The 24,646-nt window shown below is 46.0% G+C and overlaps 1 protein-coding gene across 1 annotated transcript; it reads left to right on the top strand.

Moving 5' to 3' along the window:
• The first annotated feature begins 703 nt into the window (after positions 1–703).
• On the top strand, positions 704–24,400 carry larp6b (La ribonucleoprotein 6, translational regulator b). Its single transcript, XM_029633915.2, has 5 exons — positions 704–1,571; positions 10,972–22,280; positions 22,421–22,545; positions 22,787–23,003; positions 23,097–24,400. The coding sequence occupies exons 2-5, from the start codon at positions 22,236–22,238 to the stop codon at positions 24,207–24,209; spliced, it is 1,500 nt and encodes a 499-aa protein (XP_029489775.1). The 5' UTR covers positions 704–1,571; positions 10,972–22,235; the 3' UTR covers positions 24,210–24,400.
• Positions 24,401–24,646: the final 246 nt, after the last annotated feature.

Genomic DNA, 24,646 nt, shown 5'->3' with positions numbered 1-24,646 from the left:
TTCAACCTTTTCAGTCACAATCGATGTCACCCATCAGAGTATTCTCAATTTAATATATTTATTATTATTATTGAAAATAGTTTTGATATTGTTTAGGTGTACTTTTGATGGACAAGCATCTTGTTGGATGAAGGGGCAAGGAGGAAAAAACATACTGCCAAAAACTGCTTATAACAAATTCTGCCTTAATTTTGCTGGACACCAGGAAAAGTAGCTGCTGTCTTGGGGATCCATAATAAATACAAATGATTGTGTTTTGTGATTTAGAAATTGTAACAATGTCAGTGTGTTTTAAAGAAAAGTCAAGGATGGGGACAATGGCACTGTGTACAACATGTGTGTGTTCTTCAGTAGTCTTGGGGGCTTCTTCCAAAGTTACTCTTACACAAGGACATGTGCGCCAGTTGAAGAAAGTAAGACAGGGGAAAACATAACATTGTGAATGTAGTTGTTGAATGTGTTGTCAACATAATTGGGTCAGGGGGCGCTAGAGAGCGTGCTATGGAGTAGACGTGCTTTGCTAGAGCTCCGCTCCATTTTGAAACAAATTAGTATTTATCTTAACCTCTCACAACCTATATCTTCAAACAAATATGACAAAGGGAAAAGGCACCAGAAAAGGGAGTGCTAAACAAGATAACTTGAATGAGATAGACAGTGTAATGAAGTGCTATTTCCTATGCAAATTACCAGCTTACTGCTATTACATTGCTATAACTGAGACAACACATAACGTATTTTCACAGTAAAACATGTTAGGCCTCATACAGGATATCTCTCACACACACACACTCATTTAAATCATCCACAACACTGTCAAAACAGGATACATCCTAGCCACAGGTGATAGCCGTCAGTTCGGCCACAACAACCCGTGACTGCAAGAGCACACACACATTACACACACTCACTGCGAGGACACCCAGATAAGAGCGCACAACACATTACACCCACTCATTGCGAGGACACACAGCCTTGACTTGCCAAGACAAGAACGCACACACATACACACACTCATTGCGAGGACACACAGACTTGCCAAGACAGGAACGCACACACATTGCACACACGCACCCCCACCCCTGGGGAGGGACTCCAAAGACAAAGAACTCTTCCAAACTGCCAATGGGACGTCGACACCAGTCTGGAGAGAACTGCCAATCAACTACCAGCAACCTACCAGAGGCCAGATCTACCAGAATCTACCTACGTCATACCCATGAATAAAATGACTGTACACAATGTATCGGGGCTCTTTTCTGAAGGTTCCCTATGGACTAAACGAATGAGAGTCCGTGCACGCTTTTCCAGATATCTCTACACTACAAAAATAAACTGCCTTTACTATATCTGATCCACCTTGTCCAGTGTTTCAACTTGTCTCCTGTATCGATTCATCAACAAATTGGTAGCATGAGGATGGTTTCAACCCATGAATTCGGTCCATAGAGAGTTGATGAGAAAAGAGACGAGTTGACGACAGATTCCGGACGGACGGGTGACCTGCCTACAGGAGTCATCGGGGATTCAACTCACCTCAGGAAACTGATCAAAGAGCTCGACAATATAAGGTGAGCAGAACCTGTTAAATCAAAATCTGCATATTGTATCATAGTCAAAATCCAAATTATGATCAGTAGTACTGAAGTGTGAGTATGAATCTCTGTTAAATTATGCAATTTTTTAAAATTTTATTTCACCTTTATTTAACCAGGTAGGCTAGTTGAGAACAAGTTCTCATTTGCAACTGCGACCTGGCCAAGATAAAGCATAGCAGTGTGAACAGACAACACAGAGTTACACATGGAGTAAACAATTAACAAGTCAATAACACAGTAGAAAAAATGGGCAGTCTATATACAATGTGTGCAAAAGGCATGAGGAGGTAGGCGAATAATACAATTTTGCAGATTAACACTGGAGTGATAAATGATCAGATGGTCATGTACAGGTAGAGATATTGGTGTGCAAAAGAGCAGAAAAGTAAATAAATAAAAAACAGTATAAAAACAGTATGGGAATGAGGTAGGTGAAAATGGGTGGGCTATTTACCAATAGACTATGTACAGCTGCAGCGATCGGTTAGCTGCTCGGATAGCTGATGTTTGAAGTTGGTGAGGGAGATAAAAGTCTCCAACTTCAGCGATTTTTGCAGTTCGTTCCAGTCACAGGCAGCAGAGTACTGGAACGAAAGGCGGCCAAATGAGGTGTTGGCTATTGTCCAATAATGAAAGGCATCGTGTAAAGATATATCTGTGCATATATATATACTGTCATTTCTTATTCACATAGTCTGGCACTAGTAGATATGAATCAACTAGGTGTACAGTGAGAATTTGATGACTCAGTGATATACTGTCAAATCTCATCCATATAGTCTGGCAATAGTAGATGTTGAAATCTACTATGTGTAACAGTGAGGGATTTGATAACATAATGAAATGTGAACTGTGATATAGTGTTAAATCTTATCCACATAGCCTGGCACTAGTAGATATGAATCAACTAGGTGTACAGTGAGGATTTGATGAATCAGTGATATATTGTTAAATCTTATCCACATAGCCTGGCACTAGTAGATATGAATCTACTAGGTGTACAGTGAGGATTTGATGACTCAGTGATATATTGTTAAATCTTGTCCATATAGCCTGGCACTATTCGATGTGGCGCTCAGCTAGGTGTACAGTGAGGACTTGATGACTCAGTGAAAATGAAATGTGAATGACGTATTGAGCAACAGTGATAGATTAAGATTGGACTAGGAGTGAAGGAATTACCCGATCTCTCCAGATTGATGTGACTGATTGGCCGTTTCGTGAGACCGGGTAATATCGATTGGGGACTCTGTGGTGTAACTGTACTGAAGTGACCACCGAGTCAAAAGTTTGGGCGAAGTTTTTCGACCGCCGTGTCGAGTAACAATTCCTTTTGTGCTGTTGGTATTGCATAGAACTAATTTGACAACCATTATAGAAGGCATTTGCATACACTGTCATTAACCAAAAGGTAGACGTTAGGGAGATGAAAACATTTAGCCAGGCAGTAGATGTTATGCACTTGAGTGAGGACCCAAAAGCGGTTTAACAAAAACAGAGTCCTTTAATGTAAACACAGGGAAGACATAGATCCTCTTCAGATGTAGATAATGGAAAAATAGACAACCCGCAGAGAGGGCGACAAATGAAACAAAAAGTCCTTCTGATAATAACAAAAGAGCCTCCTTCTTAGCAGCAGAGGAGAATAGCTGGGTTAGCGGCGACAGGCTGCAGATCTCTCTGGGTAGGCGCGGGTCGTAGAGGAACAGTGGTACCTGATCTCCCGTAGCATCAGATGAACTGGACACAGTACAAACAATAAGACAGTTAGCTGAGTATAGGATGCACTTGCCAGGCAGATACCGACAGGACGGGACGGGATAAGGGTGAAGCAAACGAGACGATAGTTTGTTTCTGGCATGAGAAACTCAAACGAGAATCTGACAAAGAAAGAAGCAGGAACAGAGAGAGAAATAGAGACCTAATCAGAGGGAAAAAGGGAACAGGTGGGAAAAGGGTGAACGAGGTAGTTAGAGGAGATGAGGAACAGCTGGAGGAGGAGAGAAAGAGAAGGTAACCTAATACGACCAACAGAGGGAGACAGAGTGAAGAGAAAGAACAGGAACAAGACATAATATGACAATACATGACAGTACCCCCCCACTCACCGAGCGCCCCCTGGCGCACTCGAGGAGGAAACCTGGCGGCAACGGAGGAAATCATCGATCAGCGAACGGTTCAGCACGTCCCGAGAGGGAACCCAACTCCTTTCCTCAGGACCGTACCCCTCCCAATCCACTAGGTACTGATGACCACGGCCCCGAGGACGCATGTCCAAAATCTTACGGACCCTGTAGATAGGTGCGCCCTCGACAAGGATGGGGGGGGGAGACGAGCGGGGGCGCGAAGAACGGGCTTAACACAGGAGACATGGAAGACCGGGTGGACGCGACGAAGATATCGCGGGAGAAGAAGTCGCACTGCGACAGGATTAATGATCTGAGAAATACGGAACGGACCAATGAACCGCGGGGTCAACTTGCGAGAAGCTGTCTTAAGGGGAAGGTTTTGAGTGGAGAGCCATACTCTCTGACCGCGACAATATCTAGGACTCTTAGTTCTACGCTTATTAGCGGCTCTCACAGTCTGCGCCCTATAACGGCAAAGTGCAGACCTGACCCCCTTCCAGGTGCGCTCACAACGTTGGACAAAAGCCTGAGCGGAGGGGACGCAGCACTCGGCGAGCTGAGACGAGAACAGCGGAGGTTGGTACCCGAGGCTACTCTGAAAAGGAGATAGACCGGTCGCAGACGAAGGAAGCGAGTTGTGGGCGTACTCTGCCCAGGGGAGCTGTTCTGACCAAGACGCAGGGTTACGAAAAGAAAGACTGCGTAAGATGCGACCAACAGTCTGATTGGCCCGTTCTGCTTGACCGGAAACTCCCTGGGCGGAAACGGACCACTTAAAGCACGTCTTGACAGAAGTAAGGGCTGTGAGGGGAGCTGCCACCTGACTGAAATTACGGATGAAACGACGATAGAAATTCGCGAAGCCGAGAAAGCGCTGCAGCTCGACGCGTGACTTAGGAACGGGCCAATCAATGACAGCTTGGACCTTAGCGGGATCCATCTTAATGCCTTCAGCGGAAATAACAGAAGCGAGAAATGTGACGGAGGAGGCATGAAAAGTGCACTTCTCAGCCTTCACATAGAGACAATTCTCTAAAAGGCGCTGGAGGACACGTCCAACGTGCTGAACATGAATCTGGAGTGATGGTGAAAAAAATCAGGATATCGTCAAGGTAAACGAAAACAAAGATGTTCAGCATGTCTCTCAGGACGTCATTTACTAATGCCTGAAAGACAGCTGGAGCGTTTACGAGGCCAAAATGAAGAACCCGGTATTCAAAGTGCCCTAACGGAGTGTTAAACGCCGTTTTCCACTCGTCCCCCTCCCTGATGCGCACGAGATGGTAAGCGTTACGAAGGTCCAACTTAGTGAAAATCCTGGCTCCCTGCAGGATCTCGAAGGCTGAAGACATAAGAGGGAGCGGATAACGATTCTTAACTGTTATGTCATTCAGCCCTCGATAATCTATGCAGGGGCGCAGGGACCCGTTCTTCTTCTTAACAAAAAAAAACCCCGCTCCGGCGGGAGAGGAGGAGGGGACTATGGTACCGGCGTCGAGAGCTACAGACAAATAATCCTCGAGAGCCTTACGTTCGGGAGCCGACAGAGAGTATAGTCTACCCCGGGGGGGAGTGGTTCCCGGAAGGAGATCAATACTACAATCATACGACCGGTGCGGAGGAAGAGAGGTGGCCCTGGACCGACTGAACACCGTGCGCAGATCGTGATACTCCTCCGGCACCCCCGTCAAATCACCAGGCTCCTCCTGTGAAGAAGAGACAGAGGAAACAGGAGGGATAGCAGACATGAAACATTTCACATGACAAGAGACGTTCCAGGAGAGGATAGAATTACTAGACCAATTAATAGAAGGATTATGACGAACTAGCCAGGGATGGCCCAAAACAACAGGTGTAAAAGGTGAACGAAAAATTAAAAAATAAATGGTTTCGCTATGATTACCAGAGACAGTGAGGGTTAAAGGTAGCGTTTCACGCTGAATCCTGGGGAGAGAACTACCATCCAAAGCGAACAAGGCCGTGGGATCCCTTAACTGTCTGAGAGGAATGTCATGTTCCCGAGCCCAGGTCTCGTCCATAAAACAGCCCTCCGCCCCAGAGTCTATCAAGGCACTGCAGGACGCTGACGAACCGGTCCAGCGGAGATGGACCAAAAAGGTAGTGCAGGATCTTGAAGGAGAGACCAGAGTTGTAGCGCTCACCAGTAGCCCTCCTCTTACTGATGAGCTCTGGCTTTTACTGGGCATGAAGTGAAAAAATGACCAGCGGAACCGCAATAGAGACAGAGGCGGTTGGTGATTCTCCGTTCCCTCTCCTTAGCCGAGATGCGGATACCCCCCAGCTGCATAGGCTCAGAACCCGAGCCGGCGGAGGAAGATGGTAGTGATGCGGAGAGGGGGGCAACGGAGAACGCGAGCTCCTTTCCACGAGCTCGGCGACGAAGATCAAACCGTCGCTCTATGCGAATAGCGAGTTCAATCAAGGAATCCACACTGGAAGGAACCTCCCGGGAGAGAATCTCATCCTTAACCTCCGCGCGGAGACCCTCCAGAAAACGAGCGAGCAAAGCCGGCTCGTTCCAGTCACTGGAGGCAGCAAGAGTGCGAAACTCAATAGAGTAATCTGTTATGGATCGATTACCTTGACATAGGGAAGACAGGGCCCTGGAAGCCTCCTCCCCAAAAACAGAACGGTCAAAAACCCGTATCATCTCCTCCTTAAAGTCCTGATACTGGTTAGTACACTCAGCCCTCGCCTCCCAGATTGCCGTGCCCCACTCACGAGCCCGTCCAGTAAGGAGAGATATGACGTAGGCGATACGAGCTGTGCTCCTGGAGTAAGTGTTGGGCTGGAGAGAAAACACAACATCACACTGAGTGAGGAACGAGCGGCATTCAGTGGGCTCCCCAGAGTAACACGGCGGGTTATTGATTCTGGGCTCCGGAGATTCGGAAGCACTGGAAGTGGCCGGTGGATCGAGGCGGAGATGGTGAATCTGTCTTGTGAGGTCAGAGACTTGGGCGGCCAGGGTCTCAACGGCATGTCGAACAGCAGACAATTCCTCCTCGTGTCTGCCTAGCATCGCTCCCTGGATCTCGACGGCTGAGTGGAAAGGATCCGGAGTCGCTGGGTCCATCTTGTGGTCAGATTCTTCTGTTATGCACTTGAGTGAGGACCCAAAAGCGGTTTAACAAAAACAGAGTCCTTTAATGTAAACACAGGGAAGACATAGATCCTCTTCAGATGTAGATAATGGAAAAATAGACAACCCGCAGAGAGGGCGACAAATGAAACAAAAAGTCCTTCTGATAATAACAAAAGAGCCTCCTTCTTAGCAGCAGAGGAGAATAGCTGGGTTAGCGGCGACAGGCTGCAGATCTCTCTGGATAGGCGCGGGTCGTAGAGGAACAGTGGTACCTGATCTCCCGTAGCATCAGATGAACTGGACACAGTACAAACAATAAGACAGTTAGCTGAGTATAGGATGCACTTGCCAGGCAGATACCGACAGGACGGGACGGGATAAGGGTGAAGAAAACGAGACGATAGTTTGTTTCTGGCATGAGAAACTCAAACGAGAATCTGACAAAGAAAGAAGCAGGAACAGAGAGAGAAATAGAGACCTAATCAGAGGGAAAAAGGGAACAGGTGGGAAAGGGTGAACGAGGTAGTTAGAGGAGATGAGGAACAGCTGGAGGAGGAGAGAAAGAGAAGGTAACCTAATACGACCAACAGAGGGAGACAGAGTGAAGAGAAAGAACAGGAACAAGACATAATATGACAATACATGACAGTAGAAGTGTGTGTAGCTGTAGAATTACTCTAACAAACTGCCCCAGACGCTTAATACCTCACGAATATCTCTTTATTATTATTATAATAATTATATTTTAGTACAGTAATTCTACAAAACTCTTTGTGCACGAGGGTGAGACACAAGAGATAAGGCTGTGTTGGCACCGAGAATACATCGCTGGTTTCGACCAAGTGACGGGCTAAGTGCACCAAGATAGTTATTAAACTCAGACATAGTTAAACGACAAAATGGCTTTTGTTACCATTCCCAAATTCAAATTCAACGATTATTTGGATCAGAGAATACAGGAAAGGTCAGGGGGAAAACAGGAATATAAATCGATAAAGAAAGTATGGGAGGGAGTGAAGTTGAGATGGACCCAGGCAGGTTATCTTAGTGGAGTCGCCCCGTCAAGAGGGCAACTCATCGCTATGGAGAGAGAACTAGGAGAAGCGGTAAATGAAGGGAGTGAAAGTGAGGCTGAGCGAAATAAGAACCACTTGTTCAGAAAGGAAGGGTCAAGGCACAGAGAGAGAGTTGAGGCTGAGATGAGGATAGGGAAATGGGCTATAGAAGAAATGAAAAGGGTCCGCCCATACAAAAAGCCAGACATGATGGGTGTGGTAACTGAGCCCTCAGCTGACTTCAGAGAAGGCACGAACACCGGACACAAAACACCCATGGCAACCACCACCACCCCATCAGCCCCGCGCTCTCTATACCCGGCCCTGCCAATACCACTGAAAGAGAAGGCTGCAGCGCCACCTCCCTATTCTCAAAACCCATTCATACCCCACAACCCTTTTAAGGCTGCCGCCCGAGCCTCCCCAGCTGCTATACAAGCACCAGTCTTTAGGGTACAGGCCGGGGAGTTGAAAGGGAACATGACTATGGGAATTCAAGAAGGGATCTTACTATGTGAAGAAAGACCTGACAGAACAAACTCTACATCACCACCAAGCCTGAATTACTCTCCACCATCTCACCCACAAGAGCGGAGTCGTGGGACTCGGGAGGGCCCCTTGAACGAAGAGGGGCACAATCTCATCCAGTTCTCATCTACCCCTAACCCAGAGTGGTACGGAGGGCGTGGCCAATGGGGATGAACAAGAGTCTCTACACTCACACGGGGCGTGGTCCACTGGAGCCTCCACAAGAGGGCCCCCCAGTGAAGACAATGATGACGACAGCATACAGAGACTCGAGAGAGAGGTCCGGAACTCAGTGGCTGAAGTCAAAACTTTTATAGAGAAAGCTGAACGTGGTGGGGGCCAGTACCATGTAGACGGGATACTGGTAGGCAACATGACAGATCTGATAAAGCCGGTCAGAAAGTCTATAAGATTGGAGGAACTGAGAAGCAGAGGAGTCTCCTCCAGAGCAGATTGGGATCTTGGAGGTGCAAGACAAATGGAAATACAGATGCCATTGAGACCCACTGCAGATGTGCGGTATGAAGACTACCAACCATGGAAAATGACGGACCTCACCACCTTGATGGAACAACTGCCCAGTCTACATGGGGGTGCCTCTGCTTGGATCCTTCAACTACAGACACTCACCTCTGGCTTACGCCTCTGTCTTGGAGACATGAAGGCCCTACTGCCCAGAGCAACGGACCATACCACCATGGTGGTTCTCGTGAGAGATGCAGATCTAGCTACGTCCGCATCTGCCCTACCATTGGAGCAATTTCGAAATCAGCTATGGGATGTGCTGAGGAGGGCATACCCTACAGAACGAAACCACTCAACTCTGTCATCATTCACCATTAATCCAGGCGAACAGCCAGCGGCCTACCTAGACAGAGCGAAGACAACATGGAGATCCGTTCATGAAGATCCATACGATCACACGGCCACCACACTTAGCATGTGGAAAGAAATGGTGGTGAACGGGACTCATCATGATGTTCGTACCAAACTCAGGAACACAGTTGGGCTGATGGCGCTACCATTGACTCAGTTTAACTCCCATGTGCATCACCACATCACCCAATTCAACAAGGAAAAGGGTGGAGCAGATACACAAGTCCAGTCCCTACAGATACAACTTCTGAAACTTCAGCTGAAAGAAGCGCAGGGGGGAGACAAACCAAAGAAACAGATGGTGGCCGAGGCATCTACAGACATTGCTGATATAGTCACTAAAACAGTCACCCAGATGCAGCAACAAACTGTCCAGGAGACTTCCGCACCCGCTCCTGGCCCTGCGTACTTAACACCAATGCCAATGGCACCTCAAGGGGGGCCACAGGTTGCATTCCAGCCACAATGCATTCCAGGACTGCCTAGAGGGGGAGTTTGCTACAACTGTAGGACACCCGGTCACTACTCCAGGGACTGCCCATATCCACTGTCTCAACCTCAGCGCCCACCCAGGGGAGGAAGGCCCTTCTACGGTCCACCTAGAGGGAGGGGTGGCTACAGGATATCCCCTCAGCCACAACCACAGCCGCAATCAAGAATTCAGAGTGAACAACCTGCATACAACCACCCAGTGCCATTTGCCTCCTACCCACCACAACAGGCGCCGTCCCAGGGTATGTCAGGAGAATACCCCCCTTGGCAATGAAGCTGCCCACCATCACCACGAGAGAAGGAACTGACCTCTCTACGGCTGCCTCTCTCACCTCCCCTGACTACTCCAAGTGGTGCAGCAGGCCAAGACGGCTCACACGTTACCCTTGAATCAGCCATCATCCCACAACCAGCACCTGCCCAATTAGCTGAACTCATCGGATTGACGCAGGCCCTCATCAGAGGAAAAGGAAAGACTGTGAATATCTATACAGACTCAGCCTATGCCCATGGACCAGTCCACACTGATGGACCCAGAACTTTTACGAGAAGCACATAGCCACACACACGAGGGCAAACTAAAGACTCTACAAAAGGGGTCTCACATCTGGTGGCACCCTCACATGAAAGACATGACAGACTTATTTTGTGACGAGTGCAGCATTTGTGGTAGCTACAATCCTAAGAAACCCTATCAGACACCCATGGGCTCATACCCAGTACCCAACGCATGTTTTCAGGACATTAGCATAGATTACACAGACATGGGGGCGGATAGTGTGGTTAATGGGTAATGGGAAACGATACCTATTAGTGATGGTGGATAGGTTTTCCAGATGGGTAGAGGCAATTCCAACAGCGGGAGAGGATGCGAAATCAGTCATTAAATTTGGGTCGGTTTATAGGCCACAATCCCAAGGTCTCGTGGAAACGTGCAGGTCAAACACTAAAATCCAAAATAGCTCAAATAGGTGCCGGGTCGAAGTTGAAATGGGTCGAAGCCCTGCCCCTGGCGTTGATGGCCATGAAAGCCTCACCAGGGTCAGGCACCCATCTCTCTCCTCATGAGGTAATGACTGGTAGAGTCATGCCTGGTCCACCAAGGGAGGGAGGTCATATGCCCGCTCTTGATGTACAACAAATTGTAATGTATAATTATGTGAAAAAACTAACGGAACTTTCTGCAGCTCTCTCTGTTCAGGTTCGCAAGGTCCAGGAGAGAGAACTGACGGAAGACCCAGATCCACTGAAGGTCAAGGTTGGTGACTGAGTGAGGGTAAGAGTCCACAAAAGAAAGTGGCTGGAACCCAGGTGGACTGGACCGTACGAAGTGAAGGAGGTTAGTTCACACTCAGTCCAGGTCAAAGGTAAATCAGGCGTACCTTGGCACCACCTCACACATTGCACTCCAGCACCAACTCCTTCCAGAACTTTGACTGAAGTCAGGGTCGATTTGAGCGACCTAAATTTGATCCCAACCACAGAACATTTAGTTCGTGAGGATGTGGGAGCGAATCCCAAACCCACAAACTAACCGATCTCCCAGGGATAAGGGTTATCCCTGGACGAGACTGGGGATATCAGGTCCCATGTTTGTTAATTTTATCATAGTCACAGGAGTTTCCATGGGAATCCTCCTGTGGGTAATAGAGCACCATACATATCCATCTGACACAAACACAGTGCAAACTAATGCGTCATCCAACTCCACTACATCCACAAACAAACACATAATTCACAGGCGCAACATTCAGGCTGTAGAGCCAGATTGCACCGCAAAACAGGTTAGGAGCACCACCCTATGCGTACCTATCAATACTACCACTACAGTCACCTTACCGTGGGGAGTTTTGGGAAGCCCAGGCGGGGGGCATGGAACTCATGCACTTAGTTGGTCTAGTGCAGTATGGTTTATGACGAAAGGGGGGTACTCTGAATGGACGTGGAAAAATTTGGTGGCAGAAACTGGCCCGGATTGGTCCAATTGGACAGGGCATGGGGATGCACTCCTGTGGAGGAGAAGTTTAGCTTTGACTAAAGTTACAATTGGGTTAAAACTGGTCATTAAACATGGAATAGGTGGAATTGGGTGTAACCCTTTCCTATTGGCACCATGGGTGGATAAAGAACTTTATTGGCACCTGAAAATATGTTTTAATAACATAACTAAACCCCTTGCAGTCCTTTCAGATCGGGAACCTGTAGGGACGGATGACCCCAGATGGAGCCCCGTCACCATGACCACTGGTCCTCCCAAAATGGATGATGCCATCCTGATGGCTACAGGGATCTCAGGCTTTACTAATAATTGGCTGTTATTGACAGAGGAAGCAGCTAATGCTACTCAACAGAACTGTGTGGTATGCATGGGGGCTTGTCCATTGCTTCGCATTGTCCCTGCTGTAGTGGCTTTGACATGCCTAATCCCATTAATGACTAAAGATAACCCCAGTTTTAATTGTACTGCATGGGATGTTATCTATCCCATAACTAGATCTACCGCTAGGAAACCAATGTTTTCAAACGAAGTTGCTAAGGCAAATTTCACCTGTGTTAATATGACGGGGGGAGGTACAAATGTGGGACATGTTCCAGGGGATTGGTGTCTTGATACATTTCGTGTTGCAGGGAGTTTCAGGCCAATATCCAGAGCAGATGTATGGTGGTGGTGTGGGAACACTGTCCTGTTCGATAAATTACCCTCTAATGCTACTGGAAGTTGTGCCCTTGTTACTCTCCTTTTGCCTGTTTCTATCTACCCTACAGGGGCTGCAGACCTCGTTCTTAGGGTCCAGATGGTGAACCCAGGATATTTGAATGGACGTTCCAGGCGTGCCACCACCCCATCTAGTGGTGATTCCACATACATAGATGCCATTGGAGTCCCAAGGGGTGTTCCTGACGAGTATAAGTTGGTTGATCAGGTGGCAGCTGGTTTTGAGTCCTCCATTTGTTGGTGGTGTACTATTAATAAAAATGTGGATAGAATCAACTACATACATTTTAATGTACAGAAACTGGGTAATTGGACCCAGCAAGGATTTGAAGCCGTGCTTGGTCAGTTAGCTGCAACTTCTCTTATGACATTTCAGAATCGTATTGCAGTGGATATGCTGCTGGCGGAGAAAGGTGGAGTTTGTACTATGTTTGGTGAACAGTGTTGTACTTTCATTCCTAATAACACAGCCTCTGATGGTAGCCTGACTGTAGCTTTAGACGGACTACGGACCCTTAATGGTAAGATGAAATCCCATTCAGGTGCGGACACTTCTATGTGGGACTCCTGGATGGAAGTTTTTGGTAAATATAAAGTGCTTGTTTCTTCTATTCTTGTATCGATCGCTGTTTTTGCCGCCATTTTAGTGCTCTGTGGATGCTGCTGCATTCCATGTATTCGCACCCTAGTGACTAGAGTCATTACTACTGCTATTGATCCCAGTCAGGTGGTCAGGGATAAAGCTCAAATGTATCCGTTGCTCGGGATTGAGGAACCTATAGATTTGGCTGAGTGCAGCTATTTGGCTGTTGATTAGTTGTCACGTCTCTTTGGAGACGTGAAGAGGGGGACTATAAATTTTACTTGCTTTTAATTCATATCACGTCTCTTAGGAGACGTGAAGAGGGGGATTTGTAATGAAGTGCTATTTCCTATGCAAATGACCAGCTTACTGGTATTACATTGCTATAACTGAGACAACACATAACAACGTATTTTCACAGTAAAACATGTTAGGCCTCATACAGGATATCTCTCACACACACACACTCATTTAAATCATCCACAACACTGTCGAAACAGGATACATCCTAGCCACAGGTGATAGCCGTCAGTTCGGCCACAACATCCCGTGACTGCAAGAGCACACACACATTACACACACTCACTGCGAGGACACCCAGATAAGAGCGCACAACACATTACACCCACTCATTGCGAGGACACACAGCCTTGACTTGCCAAGACAAGAACGCACACACATACACACACTCATTGCGAGGACACACAGACTTGCCAAGACAGGAACGCACACACATTGCACACACGCACCCCCACCCCTGGGGATGGACTCCAAAGACAAAGAACTCTTCCAAACTGCCAATGGGACGTCAACACCAGTCTGGAGGGAACTGCCAATCAACTACCAGCAACCTACCAGAGGCCAGATCTACCAGAATCTACCTACGTCATACCCATGAATAAAATGACTGTACACAATGTATCGGGGCTCTTTTCTGAAGGTTCCCTATGGACTAGACGAATGAGAGTCCGTGCACGCTTTTCCAGATATCTCTACACTACAAAAATAAACTGCCTTTACTATATCTGATCCACCTTGTCCAGTGTTTCAACTTGTCTCCTGTATCGATTCATCAACAACAGCGAACCAATTTCAACGTCGCCAACCCACGAGGAGTTAGCTGAGAGGCTAGCTTCCAAGAGTCCCCCACAGAGCCTACGCAAAGTGACATACTGGCTGCCATAAACTCACTAAGCAACAAGGTTGGCTGATATCTCAAAGAGTATTGGGACTTTGGCCGAAACTGTGAAGGCAACTCAGAGAAGGATGCATGAGGTTGAGCAAACGATAGTCGATCACGAGGCCAGGCTACAGGACATAGAGAAACAGTGCGCAACGTTCAAAAATGACAACAAAACCCTGAAAGCCCGACTGGAAATGCTCGAGTCGCATTCAAGACGCCAGAACATCCGAATATGTGGCATCCAGGAGGACACTAAGAAAGGGAAACCCACTGAATTTGTCTCAAAGCTGATACCGGCCCTGCTGGGGAGTGAACACTTCAAAACGACCACCCGGATCGACCGCGCACACAGATCTCAGGCAACGAAGCCGGCCAAGGGCGGGCCACCAAGGCCATTCATTGTACGGCTTCACTATCCCCAGACCAGGGATCTCATCCTCAAGCTGGCTAGTCAAAAGTTCCCCCTTAATTTCAACGGAGCCAGGGTGTCTTTCTACCCAGATCTTACCTTGGAGGTGAGGAACCAACGGAAAGAGTATGAGTACGCAACAAATGCAGGGCGGCCATCATCCGATATGGATTCCTCTTCCCAGCCCGGTTTAAGGTGACAGTCAAAGGATCAACACGTACGTTTGACAACCCAAAAGTGGCCGATCTGTTCATGACAAGCAAGCTCCCTGGCTGAGGATACAGAACGGCTGTGTCAGCCGGCTAAATGACCGGCTACAGGCCAGGACTGTGTTTGGATTTCCGGACTATGGCTTTTCGATTAGAAGATCAGAATTTGGGACATATGATTGGTGAGATGTTGTGGCTAATATAGCATTGTTTGGCACATCATGTTTTAGCGCCACTCACCCCCTAACGTGAGAGTTAAGTGTTAAGTGTTATTTAATATTAGCTTATATGCGGACCATCTATAGACGACGAGTTAGTTCAAGCTGTATGTCTAGACACCCTAAGGTTTGTATGTTAGCCAAGGAGTGCTTCGTTTGGGGAAGTCACTCAGTAAAGGACCGGGAGGGGGGATGGGGTATGTGTTTTATGTTCACGTTTATTATTAGTACAGGTGGCATGACAAGCTCCCGCACGGCGGGACGTTTTTCTTCTGAGTTTTGTATGACAGCAACAATTTGCTCTAAAATAAGAAATATCACATAGTGACAGAGCACAGAGTAGACCAGGTGGAATAAAGATAGTCAGCTGGAACTGTAATGGCTTGGGGCATGTGGTGAAACGAGCTAAGGTTTTCTCTCATCTTAAATCACTGGGTGCTGACATAGTGTTTCTTCAAGAAACTCATATTAAACGCTCCGCTCAGGCCAAGCTACGAGTCGGCTGGATCGGTCAGATATACCAGTCTAACTTTGATGCAAAAGCGAGAGGGGTAGCAATCCTGATAAGGAAAAACATTCCGTTTGTTTACTCATCCTCGATTTCAGATCCTAATGGTCGGTATATTATTGTGGCTGGTACACTGAATTCGAAACCAGTAACCTTGGTCAATTTATATGGACCCAACTTCGATGATCCATTATTTTTTCAAAGGGTATTTAAGACATACCAAATATCTCGGATACAAGTGTTATTGTTGGAGGGGACTTTAACTGTACGTTAGATCCTCTTTTAGATAAACAGCTGTCAAGGTCACTTCAACAATCAAATGCCAGTGTCTGTCTAAATACATTGATGACAAACCTTAACATTGTCGATATTTGGACTGACGCACCCAACAGACAGGGATTACTCTTTCTTTTCATCAGTTCATAAGTCATATTCCAGAATTGACTATTTTCTGTTGGACTCCAAACTAATTTCAGCAGCTGAGTCGGTTACCTATCACCCTATTCTAATTACGGACCACTCTCCTCTGTCCATGGTGCTGAAACTCGACAATATGTCGACAGGTCGGCGACCGTGGCGCTTAGACGCATACCTGCTGAAAGATGAGGCTTTTTGTCAGTATTTGAAGGAGCAGATTGCCTTTTTCCTCGGAACTAACGACACGGGGGATGCTGACGACTCCACCCTTTGGGAATATCTAAAGGCTGTGATTAGACGTTACATTATTTCTTATACATCAGAGAGGAAGAAACGCGCCAATACTAGGCTAAGAGAAATTGAAAGAGAGTTAGGGGAAGAGGAGAACGTTTTTAGGACGAATTCCTCGTATACAGTCCTTGAGAAGATCACAAAGTTAAAATATGAATACAATACCATCCTTTCGAAACGGGTGGGCTCTTTACTTGCTAGAACGCAACAAAGTTATTTTGAACTGGGTGACAAACCACAAATTATTAGCAAGACAGCTAAGGCATGTACAGGCATCTAGAGCTATTCACAAAATAAAAGACAAGAAGGGTAAAATAGTAACAGATCCGCAGGATATTAATAAATGCTTTGCACAGTTTTACTCAGAGCTATACCAATCAAAATGCGATGCTACTGATCCACAAACTATGGAACGCTTTCTCGCTGAATGTGAACTTCCTAAACTAGACAGGGGGCAGCTTCTGCACTCGATGCAGGGATAACTTTGGAGGAAATGAACACAGCGATAGCATAATTTCCAAACAGCAAGGCCCCTGGGCCCGATGGATATGTAATAGTACTACGCCAGTCTATCTCCACTTATGTTGCGAATGTTTAAACAATCCAAAGAAAATGCCAAACTCCCGCAAACACTGTATGAGGCTACAATCTTGAAAAAAGATAGATTCCATGGAGATGTCGTCTTATCGTCCCGTGTCGTTACTCCCCATAGAAAACAAGGTGTTGACAAAGATATTGGCAAACCGATTGAAAACATATATTTCTGACATCATACACCCTGACCAGACAGGTTTTATCCCGGGCCGACATATACACTACAATTTGAGACGTCTTTTCAACGTAATGTATCACTATCATAAGGTTGAGGCAGTGGTAATAGCTTTGGATGCAGAGAAGGCGTTTGACCGGATTGAGTGGAAATATATGATGTCGGTTCTGGAGCACTTCGGGTTCGGAAAGGAATTTATTAATTGGATAAGAATTATTTATGCACACCCAATGGCGTCCGTGGTAACTAATCAAGAAATGTTGCAGTCATTCCGCTTGTTCAAGGGGTGCCGACAGGGGTGCCCTATTTCGCCTGCTCTCTTCGCTATAGCCATGGAACCCCTTGCTAATCGCATTCGGGCATGTGCCGATATAGCTTCTGTTAAAATAAAGGACACACAGCACAAAATTTCCCTATATGCAGACGATGTTCTTTTGTTTTTGTCCAAACCTAAAACTTCTATTCCACCCTTACTTAACTTGATAAACACATTTGGCTCCTTCTCAGGCTACAAGATAAACTGGCAAAAAAGTGAGTTGATGCCAATATCACGGCCTGTGGATCTACCCCGTTTAGAACAGTGATGGACAAGTTCACAAGCCTTGGCAATGTAGTGACAAGAGACCTTGATCAGCTATTGAAAGCGAATTGTGACAAGAAAATATATCAGCTTAAACAAAATATAGATTTTTGGAAAACTCTGCCTATCTCCTTGGTTGGTCGTATAAACGCTATTAAAATGGTTGTCCTACCCATGTTTATTTACCTCTTCCAATGTCTACCCAATTTCATACCACAAAGCTATTTTAAGAAACTGGATTCAATAGTAACTCCATTTTTATGGGATAACAAGGCAGCCAGAATTTCAAAGAAGCATTTATGCAAGTACAAAATAGAGGGGGGCTTTTGCCTTCCTCACTTTAAACTGTATTATTGGGCTGCTAATCTGAACATTGTCTTTCTGGAGGGAAAGCTTACCTGCGATGAGACAGAAGGATATGCATGGCTTTTGATTGAGCAGGCCTCCTGTCAACGTTCCTCACTCCCTGCACTTGTTAATAGCCCATCATATGTGAAAACATCCACGTATGACTCTAACCCAGTCATTTGTCATACGCTTAGGATCTGGAAACAGATGAGGTATTTTCTTAACATACCCACTGTATACATTGACAGCCCGATTTTTCTGAATCATGCTTTCCACCCTGCATTGGATGATGTGGTGTTTTCACAGTGGAGGGAGAAGGGGCTCACAACAATCGGTAATCTATACATAGATGGTCAGTTTGCTTCATTTCAACAATTACAGGGAAAGTTCAACATGCCAACAACACATTTTTTCAGATACCTCCAAATCAGGAATTTCGTAAGGACACATATCCCACAGTATGGCATGAAGCCAAATAGTCCTACATTAGATAGCTTGATCCTTGTCAAACCCCATTCAAAAGGGTCGGTCTCTAGACTGTATGATGTGCTACAGGCCCACATAGAGGTATCCACAGACACCATTAAAAGGGCTTGGGAACAAGAACTTGGGTCAGAAATCTCAGATGAGGACTGGGTAGAAGCTCTCAGGAATATAAACCACAGTTCAGTGAATGCCAGACACAACCTTGTACAGTTTAAGGTGATACACAGGTTACATTACTCAAAAGTAAAACTGCATAAAATATTCCCGGACACCTCACCACTGTGTGAGAGGTGCAAGCAGGATGAGGGGACGTTGACCCACTTATTCTGGACATGTCCTAAATTACATGTTTACTGGGCTCTCATTTTTGATTATTTATCTAGAGCCTTTGATAGAGTTCTAGCCCCAGACCCATTGACCGCTCTGTTTGGTACAGTTGATGGTTATAACCACGAAGGGAAAGCTGTCTCTCTTTGTACTCTATTAGCCAAAAGGCTCATATTGCAATTTTGGAAACTGGAGACTGTACCTACCTTTGAAATGTGGTTACGGGATTTAGGGAATGTAATACATATGGAAAAGATTCGATACAATACCTCCAATAGAAATCCAATGTTTTACAAAATATGTCAGCCGATACTGGATAAATGGTCTAGTCCCGCTTCATAACTGGGTTGATGATCTGCTGCTACTCTGTGCTGTACTCCACTCAATATTTATTTTTGGCTTAACTACACTGCTTGTAATGACTATATGCTGTCTTCATATACCACCTAATAGGATTTTGTTTTATTTTGTGTATGTGTGAGTTAAGTTTTGTTTTGTCCTCTAAATTGGCCATCCCATCTTGAATGGCAGCATTCAGGTCTTGGAACACATTTCCTCTACGAATTCTGATTCTGGGTATCCTTTGCGGGGTGGGGGTAGGCCTCGGCGTTGAGAATAACATAGCGTCAATTGGAAGCGCATCATCAAGCAAAGCACTCATCAGCTAGAAAAGGATATCCCACTTGAATTTCTTTGTCCATTGATATTGATACACCCAGTATTTTGTCACTCAAACCTGATATTTCAACCATTGGTTGTGAGGGGGTATCAAGAGCCTCCTGTCTGTTATAGCAGATGCAAATGTTTTTGTTCTTCCTGGCCAGGTGAGTGGAGGGAGTGGTAAGCTTGAAGACCGATGGGATTGTCCTCTGTGTCAATTTCCTCTGATTCCAGGCTTTCTTTGCGGCGGATGGTCATGTCCCCTGTGCTGATTTCCTCCAATTCCAGGCTTTCGTCGTCAGATGAGAAAACATTGGCGATTCTGTTGTACTTGGTTCTGTTATTCTTCTCTGTAGAGATAGAGGCAGCTGCCTTGAGACTTTCATCTGCCGCATCGTTTCTTTTGTTGCTGGAAAGATATAGTCTAAAAATGTTTAAAACTTTTCTGAGTTCGTATTGTTCGACCAATGTAGTAGATGGGTCTAGGTCTTCCTCAGTAAAGTCTCGCATGGTGAATTCAAAACCATTAACATGCCCTAGTTAGCTTTTTCTATTTGGAAAGAAAAGTGCCTTACCGACCTCCAACAGCTCTGCTATTGTAACCATCTTTGCTGCCTTTAATTGTCTTGTCTCACCACCTTTCTTTATCTGTGACATGGCAGAATGAGTTGACACCAACTTGTTCCAGCCATACAATTTGGAAAGTACATTCTGTTTTCTAATTGTTGGCGTTTCCAAAGTTTTGCTGACTTCTCATTACTTTTCTTTCAGTGTTTACATATACATTTACATTTAAGTCATTTAGCAGACGCTCTTATCCTGTTTAAAATGTTCTATATCCCTCTCTGCAGCATTGGATACACTTGATCCCTGGAGAGTGGCCCCTTCTCTTTTGCAGTACTGACTTAAGATCACCAAACCTGGGCACGTATTGTGAGAGTTGGGCATCCGTCATGCCCTCGACAGCACTGCAGTCAATCTGAAAACAAAGGAGGAAAATAGTTACAGCTTTGAGCAAGTAACTTTATTTGATGGATGGTTATAGTGGATGGATGAATAAATTAAGATGTAATAGATAGAGAGCTCAATTAAAGCAAGAATCCATAACTGAAAGTAATAAAAAGCTGAGGAATGGGCCTGGAGAAATGTAACCACTCAAATTCATACACAGAGCTATGGATGCAAGGACTGACCATCCATGATATCAAAATTAAAACAAGCTTATATTTTGGGTTCTGATAGGATGCGAAAGTTGAACTAAGCTCATGAGGCATTTATAAGTTATATTCTTGAAGAATCAATATATCTCTCATTAATCTATAAGTCCAAAAATGAATGTTACAAACACAGCAATGTGTGAGACAAACTGTGCCCCCCCCCAACTATCCCACTGCCCACAAACGGGAGAATGATATATATCTGGCTAGGCAGCAGCACTGGCCTTTCAGCACCACTGAGTTGATCTGCTATACCAGGGTTTCCAGAACTCGGTCCTGGGCCCCCCCTGAGTGCACATGTTGTTTTTTGCCCTAGCACTTCACAGCTGATTCAAATAATCAAAGCATGATGAGTTTAATATCTTCATCAGCTGTGTAGTGCTACGGAAAAAAAAAAAAAACGTGCACCCAGGACCGAGTTTGGGAAACCTGCCTTATACTTGTCCAATGAGCGGAGTCACTGCGCACTCAAAGCGCTGTCCATTCAGCATTACTGAATGTCGGCTGCTGGCTCAACTCCACATGGCTAGAACTTCTTGTAGCCTACTTCCGCCATTGTTTGGTTGAGTTTGCTTTGTTTGTCATGCATGTGTGGTCGGTGTGGTGCATACATTGGATTTATCGAATGTATGCGTCAAACTGCTTGACAGAAATGGTAGCAGAAGGTAAATGTTGAACTGTTGTTGCACACATCCAGATGATGGCTGTCGGTGTGTTCGAAACGTCACCTTCTGCTACCATTTCTGTCAAGCCGCATAAATTTGATAAATCCAATTGATGCACCGCATCAAACGCAATGATGTAAGGCAAACGCTGCGTTTCATTGGAATTGAATGTAATTGTGGTGTACCAAAATGCAAAACACTGTCGGTGTGATCGAAGCGTTACTGCCAGCTAGCTACATAAGCAATTATAAATCGTTTACCTGTTCTAATTGATCTCAGACTAGGGGTGCAGACACAATGAATGGAAAAACACGCATATTCCGAGGATTATTAAACTTGAAGTGGATTAAAAACCTGAGTGAATTAATACAAAATATGAGGGAACTGATAAAAAAATATATAATTGCAATGGATTTTTAAAAAATCAAGGGGAATGGATAAAAAAACAACAACAACAACCAAGGAACGGGTTAGTATGGCAGTTTTTTCTCTCTCCACAATGACTCATAAGGGGCTCCATACCAATTAGATCAGCTTTGAAAAAGAACTGATGTGATTGGTCAAAAGACCAAATAGCGGAAAAAATATCAAAATTGGGCTGCCTGTCTAAACAGTCACACAGATAAAGTACGGTGAACAACATTTATATGAATATTCGATTTAGGCCTGAATGTGTGGCCTTCAAAAACAAGGGGAAACTGCTCACACAACGGTATAATCAATGGTAGTGTAGAATACCAAATGTAAACACCTGATTTTCCTTGATTGCATACATCAAACATGTCATTATCCAATGGTCAAGTTCTCTCAATTGTGACGTAAGGGACACCAGAAATTAGAATTTCTAAAAATATTCCATGTCAACATGTGCGGTGGAGACCGGGGAAACGTCGGGCAAAGAGGATATCAGGTAGGCTAATTTAAAGTGAATACTTTTGCTTTGTAACTTCAGGTAATAGTTACAATATAAAGTAAACTACAAACATGCTCAACACACATACATGTAGGCTACAAATCATCTGAGTTTATCGATATAAAAATTCGTTTCAGTCTCACAACATGTCTTCACCAACTGCAGACGTCTTCCGATGTGGCTTGCAAATGTATCAGCTGTCCCCAGATTCAAAGCGGCTTGGGTCATACACAGAGGACAGAACATATGATAGTTTGGATGGGTAAGAGCCCATGTTACAGATGATTACTGTAATATCTGATAATCAATTTAAATGTGTCATGTTTTAAAATGAATTGTTCAGACTTACAGGGACCAGATTGGTCATTACAAAAACATGATCAGAAATATAGGCTGTAATGTTCGAGTGGAGCCTGTGCATTCACCTCAATTGAGGTTTATTCAATGTCAAAAACCACTAAATGTTTATCAACTTTTGAATGTTGATATCAATGGTTCTGCAGAAGTTCCACAGAGTTGACTGATGTGTTTGAAGAAGAGGATTGTATTCAGGATGAAGGCTGGAGTACCCCTGTTGCAGACCTGAAACAGAAAATTGCAGCTCGGCTAGAAAACTATCTTACCAATGAGAGCCTGTCTGAAGATGCCTTTTTACTGAAACATGTTCAGAGGAACAAGAAGGGCTACGTCAGTGTGAAGTTACTAACTTCATTCAAAAAGGTAGGATTTATTGATTGCTTTGGCCTGCACTGACATGTCTTTTGATAACAAGTATAACCTTTGAAAATTACTAACCTAAACATTGTGTCGTAGATCAGGGAGCTCACACGTGACTGGCGAACCACTCTGGCTGCGGCTCGCACCACGCAGCAGCTGGAAGTCAACGAGGAGGGAACCAAGGTGCGACGGAGGGACCCAGTGCCCGACTGGCTACTGTGTGTCCCCACCAGCAAGCTGCTGCTGGCCTGGAACCTCCTGGGAGGAGAGGACAACGATGAGGAGAGCGTAGCCCCGGGGGTGGAGCAGCAGAGCCTGATGGAGACAGCCATGAGACTATTTGGCTGCTACGGCACCATCACGTCCCTCCGCATCCTGCGCCCAGGGAAGGAGATCCCTGCCGAGCTCAAGAGGTATGCAAAGAAACACATGGAGCTGGGGCGTAAGGTGTGTGCCGTGGTGGAGTATGAGTACCTGGAGGGGGCACGGCGGGCCTATGAGGCCCTGCAGGCTGAGGAGCAGCTACAGGGGAACAGGGCTGTACGCGTGGTACTCCTAGGCAGCAGGGGCACCAGGAAGCCAAGGGGCAGCCAGGACCGCACAGAGGAAGAGTCTGAGGACGGCATCGAGAGTGTGTGCTCGAGGAAGCCCAACCGCAAGGGCAGACGCTACCTGGGCTACTCCCTGGAGGACTCTGCCCTCTACAGCTCATCTGAGTCTGACTTCGCCCCTGCCTCGCCCAGGCCCAACCGCAGGGTCACACGACCTCAGGCTCTGTACGGCAGCCCCCTGGCCATCCCCCGGGTGTCCTCCTTCCGCTCAGACCCCTACAAGAACCCAGTTTGTAGCCCTGTGGGGAGCCCCCTCCTGCCCCGCAAGCTGTTCCCCAGTGGCCACACTCCGTCCCCGCTGGCCGCTCCAGAGATCAGCAGCAGCCCTGTATCCAGTGGCAATGGAAGCTTTGGCAGCAGGAGCAAGTGCTCCGGGGACTATTCCCAGGAAAGTTTGGGCTTTGTGGGGAGCCCCTGGGTCCAGCGTCGGAAGACTGCCGCCCAGACATTTTTCCCTGACAAAGTTGGGCCCCTCTCGCCTGGCCTGCCCAAGAGGCCACTGGGCGTGGTGGATGTGCTGCGCCAGCCGCTTGGCCCTGATGGCACTAAAGGCTTCTACAACTGCATTGGCAGGGGGAAGCTGGTAGTGCAGCAATGATAAAACCTGGCCAAAATTACCTCTGCCCAAAGCAAGGAATGATTTGATCTTAATGTAACCACCATATAGTGTCCACAATTACTTTTGATTGTCTCAATGTTTATCTAAATGAAATGGGGGGGGGTCACGTTGGTCAAACTTATGAAAATGTTATTTTGTATTGATTAATAAAGATTACGATGTACTTTCAACAGTTATGTTATTTCCCTTTATGCCCAGTATGGACAAAAATTATTCTGACTATGCAATGATATCTCAGTACATTACTATTCTGGGGTGAACATGGTTTCGTTCCTGCCTCAACTGCTAAAGACACACGCATATACGGTTATCTTAACTTCCCTAGCATAACTTCTAATGTATGCGTCTCCACCAGGATAATGTTCTCAATGAGTCAAGTCCCACTGGGGCAATGGCCAAGCACCATTCCCTGTGCC

The sequence above is a fragment of the Oncorhynchus nerka genome, linkage group LG25 (genome assembly GCF_034236695.1).
Source record: "Oncorhynchus nerka isolate Pitt River linkage group LG25, Oner_Uvic_2.0, whole genome shotgun sequence".
Classification (NCBI taxonomy): Eukaryota; Metazoa; Chordata; class Actinopteri; order Salmoniformes; family Salmonidae; genus Oncorhynchus; species Oncorhynchus nerka.
The sequence above is the reverse complement of the archived record's forward strand: the minus strand, read 5'-3'. Positions and strand labels throughout refer to the sequence as shown.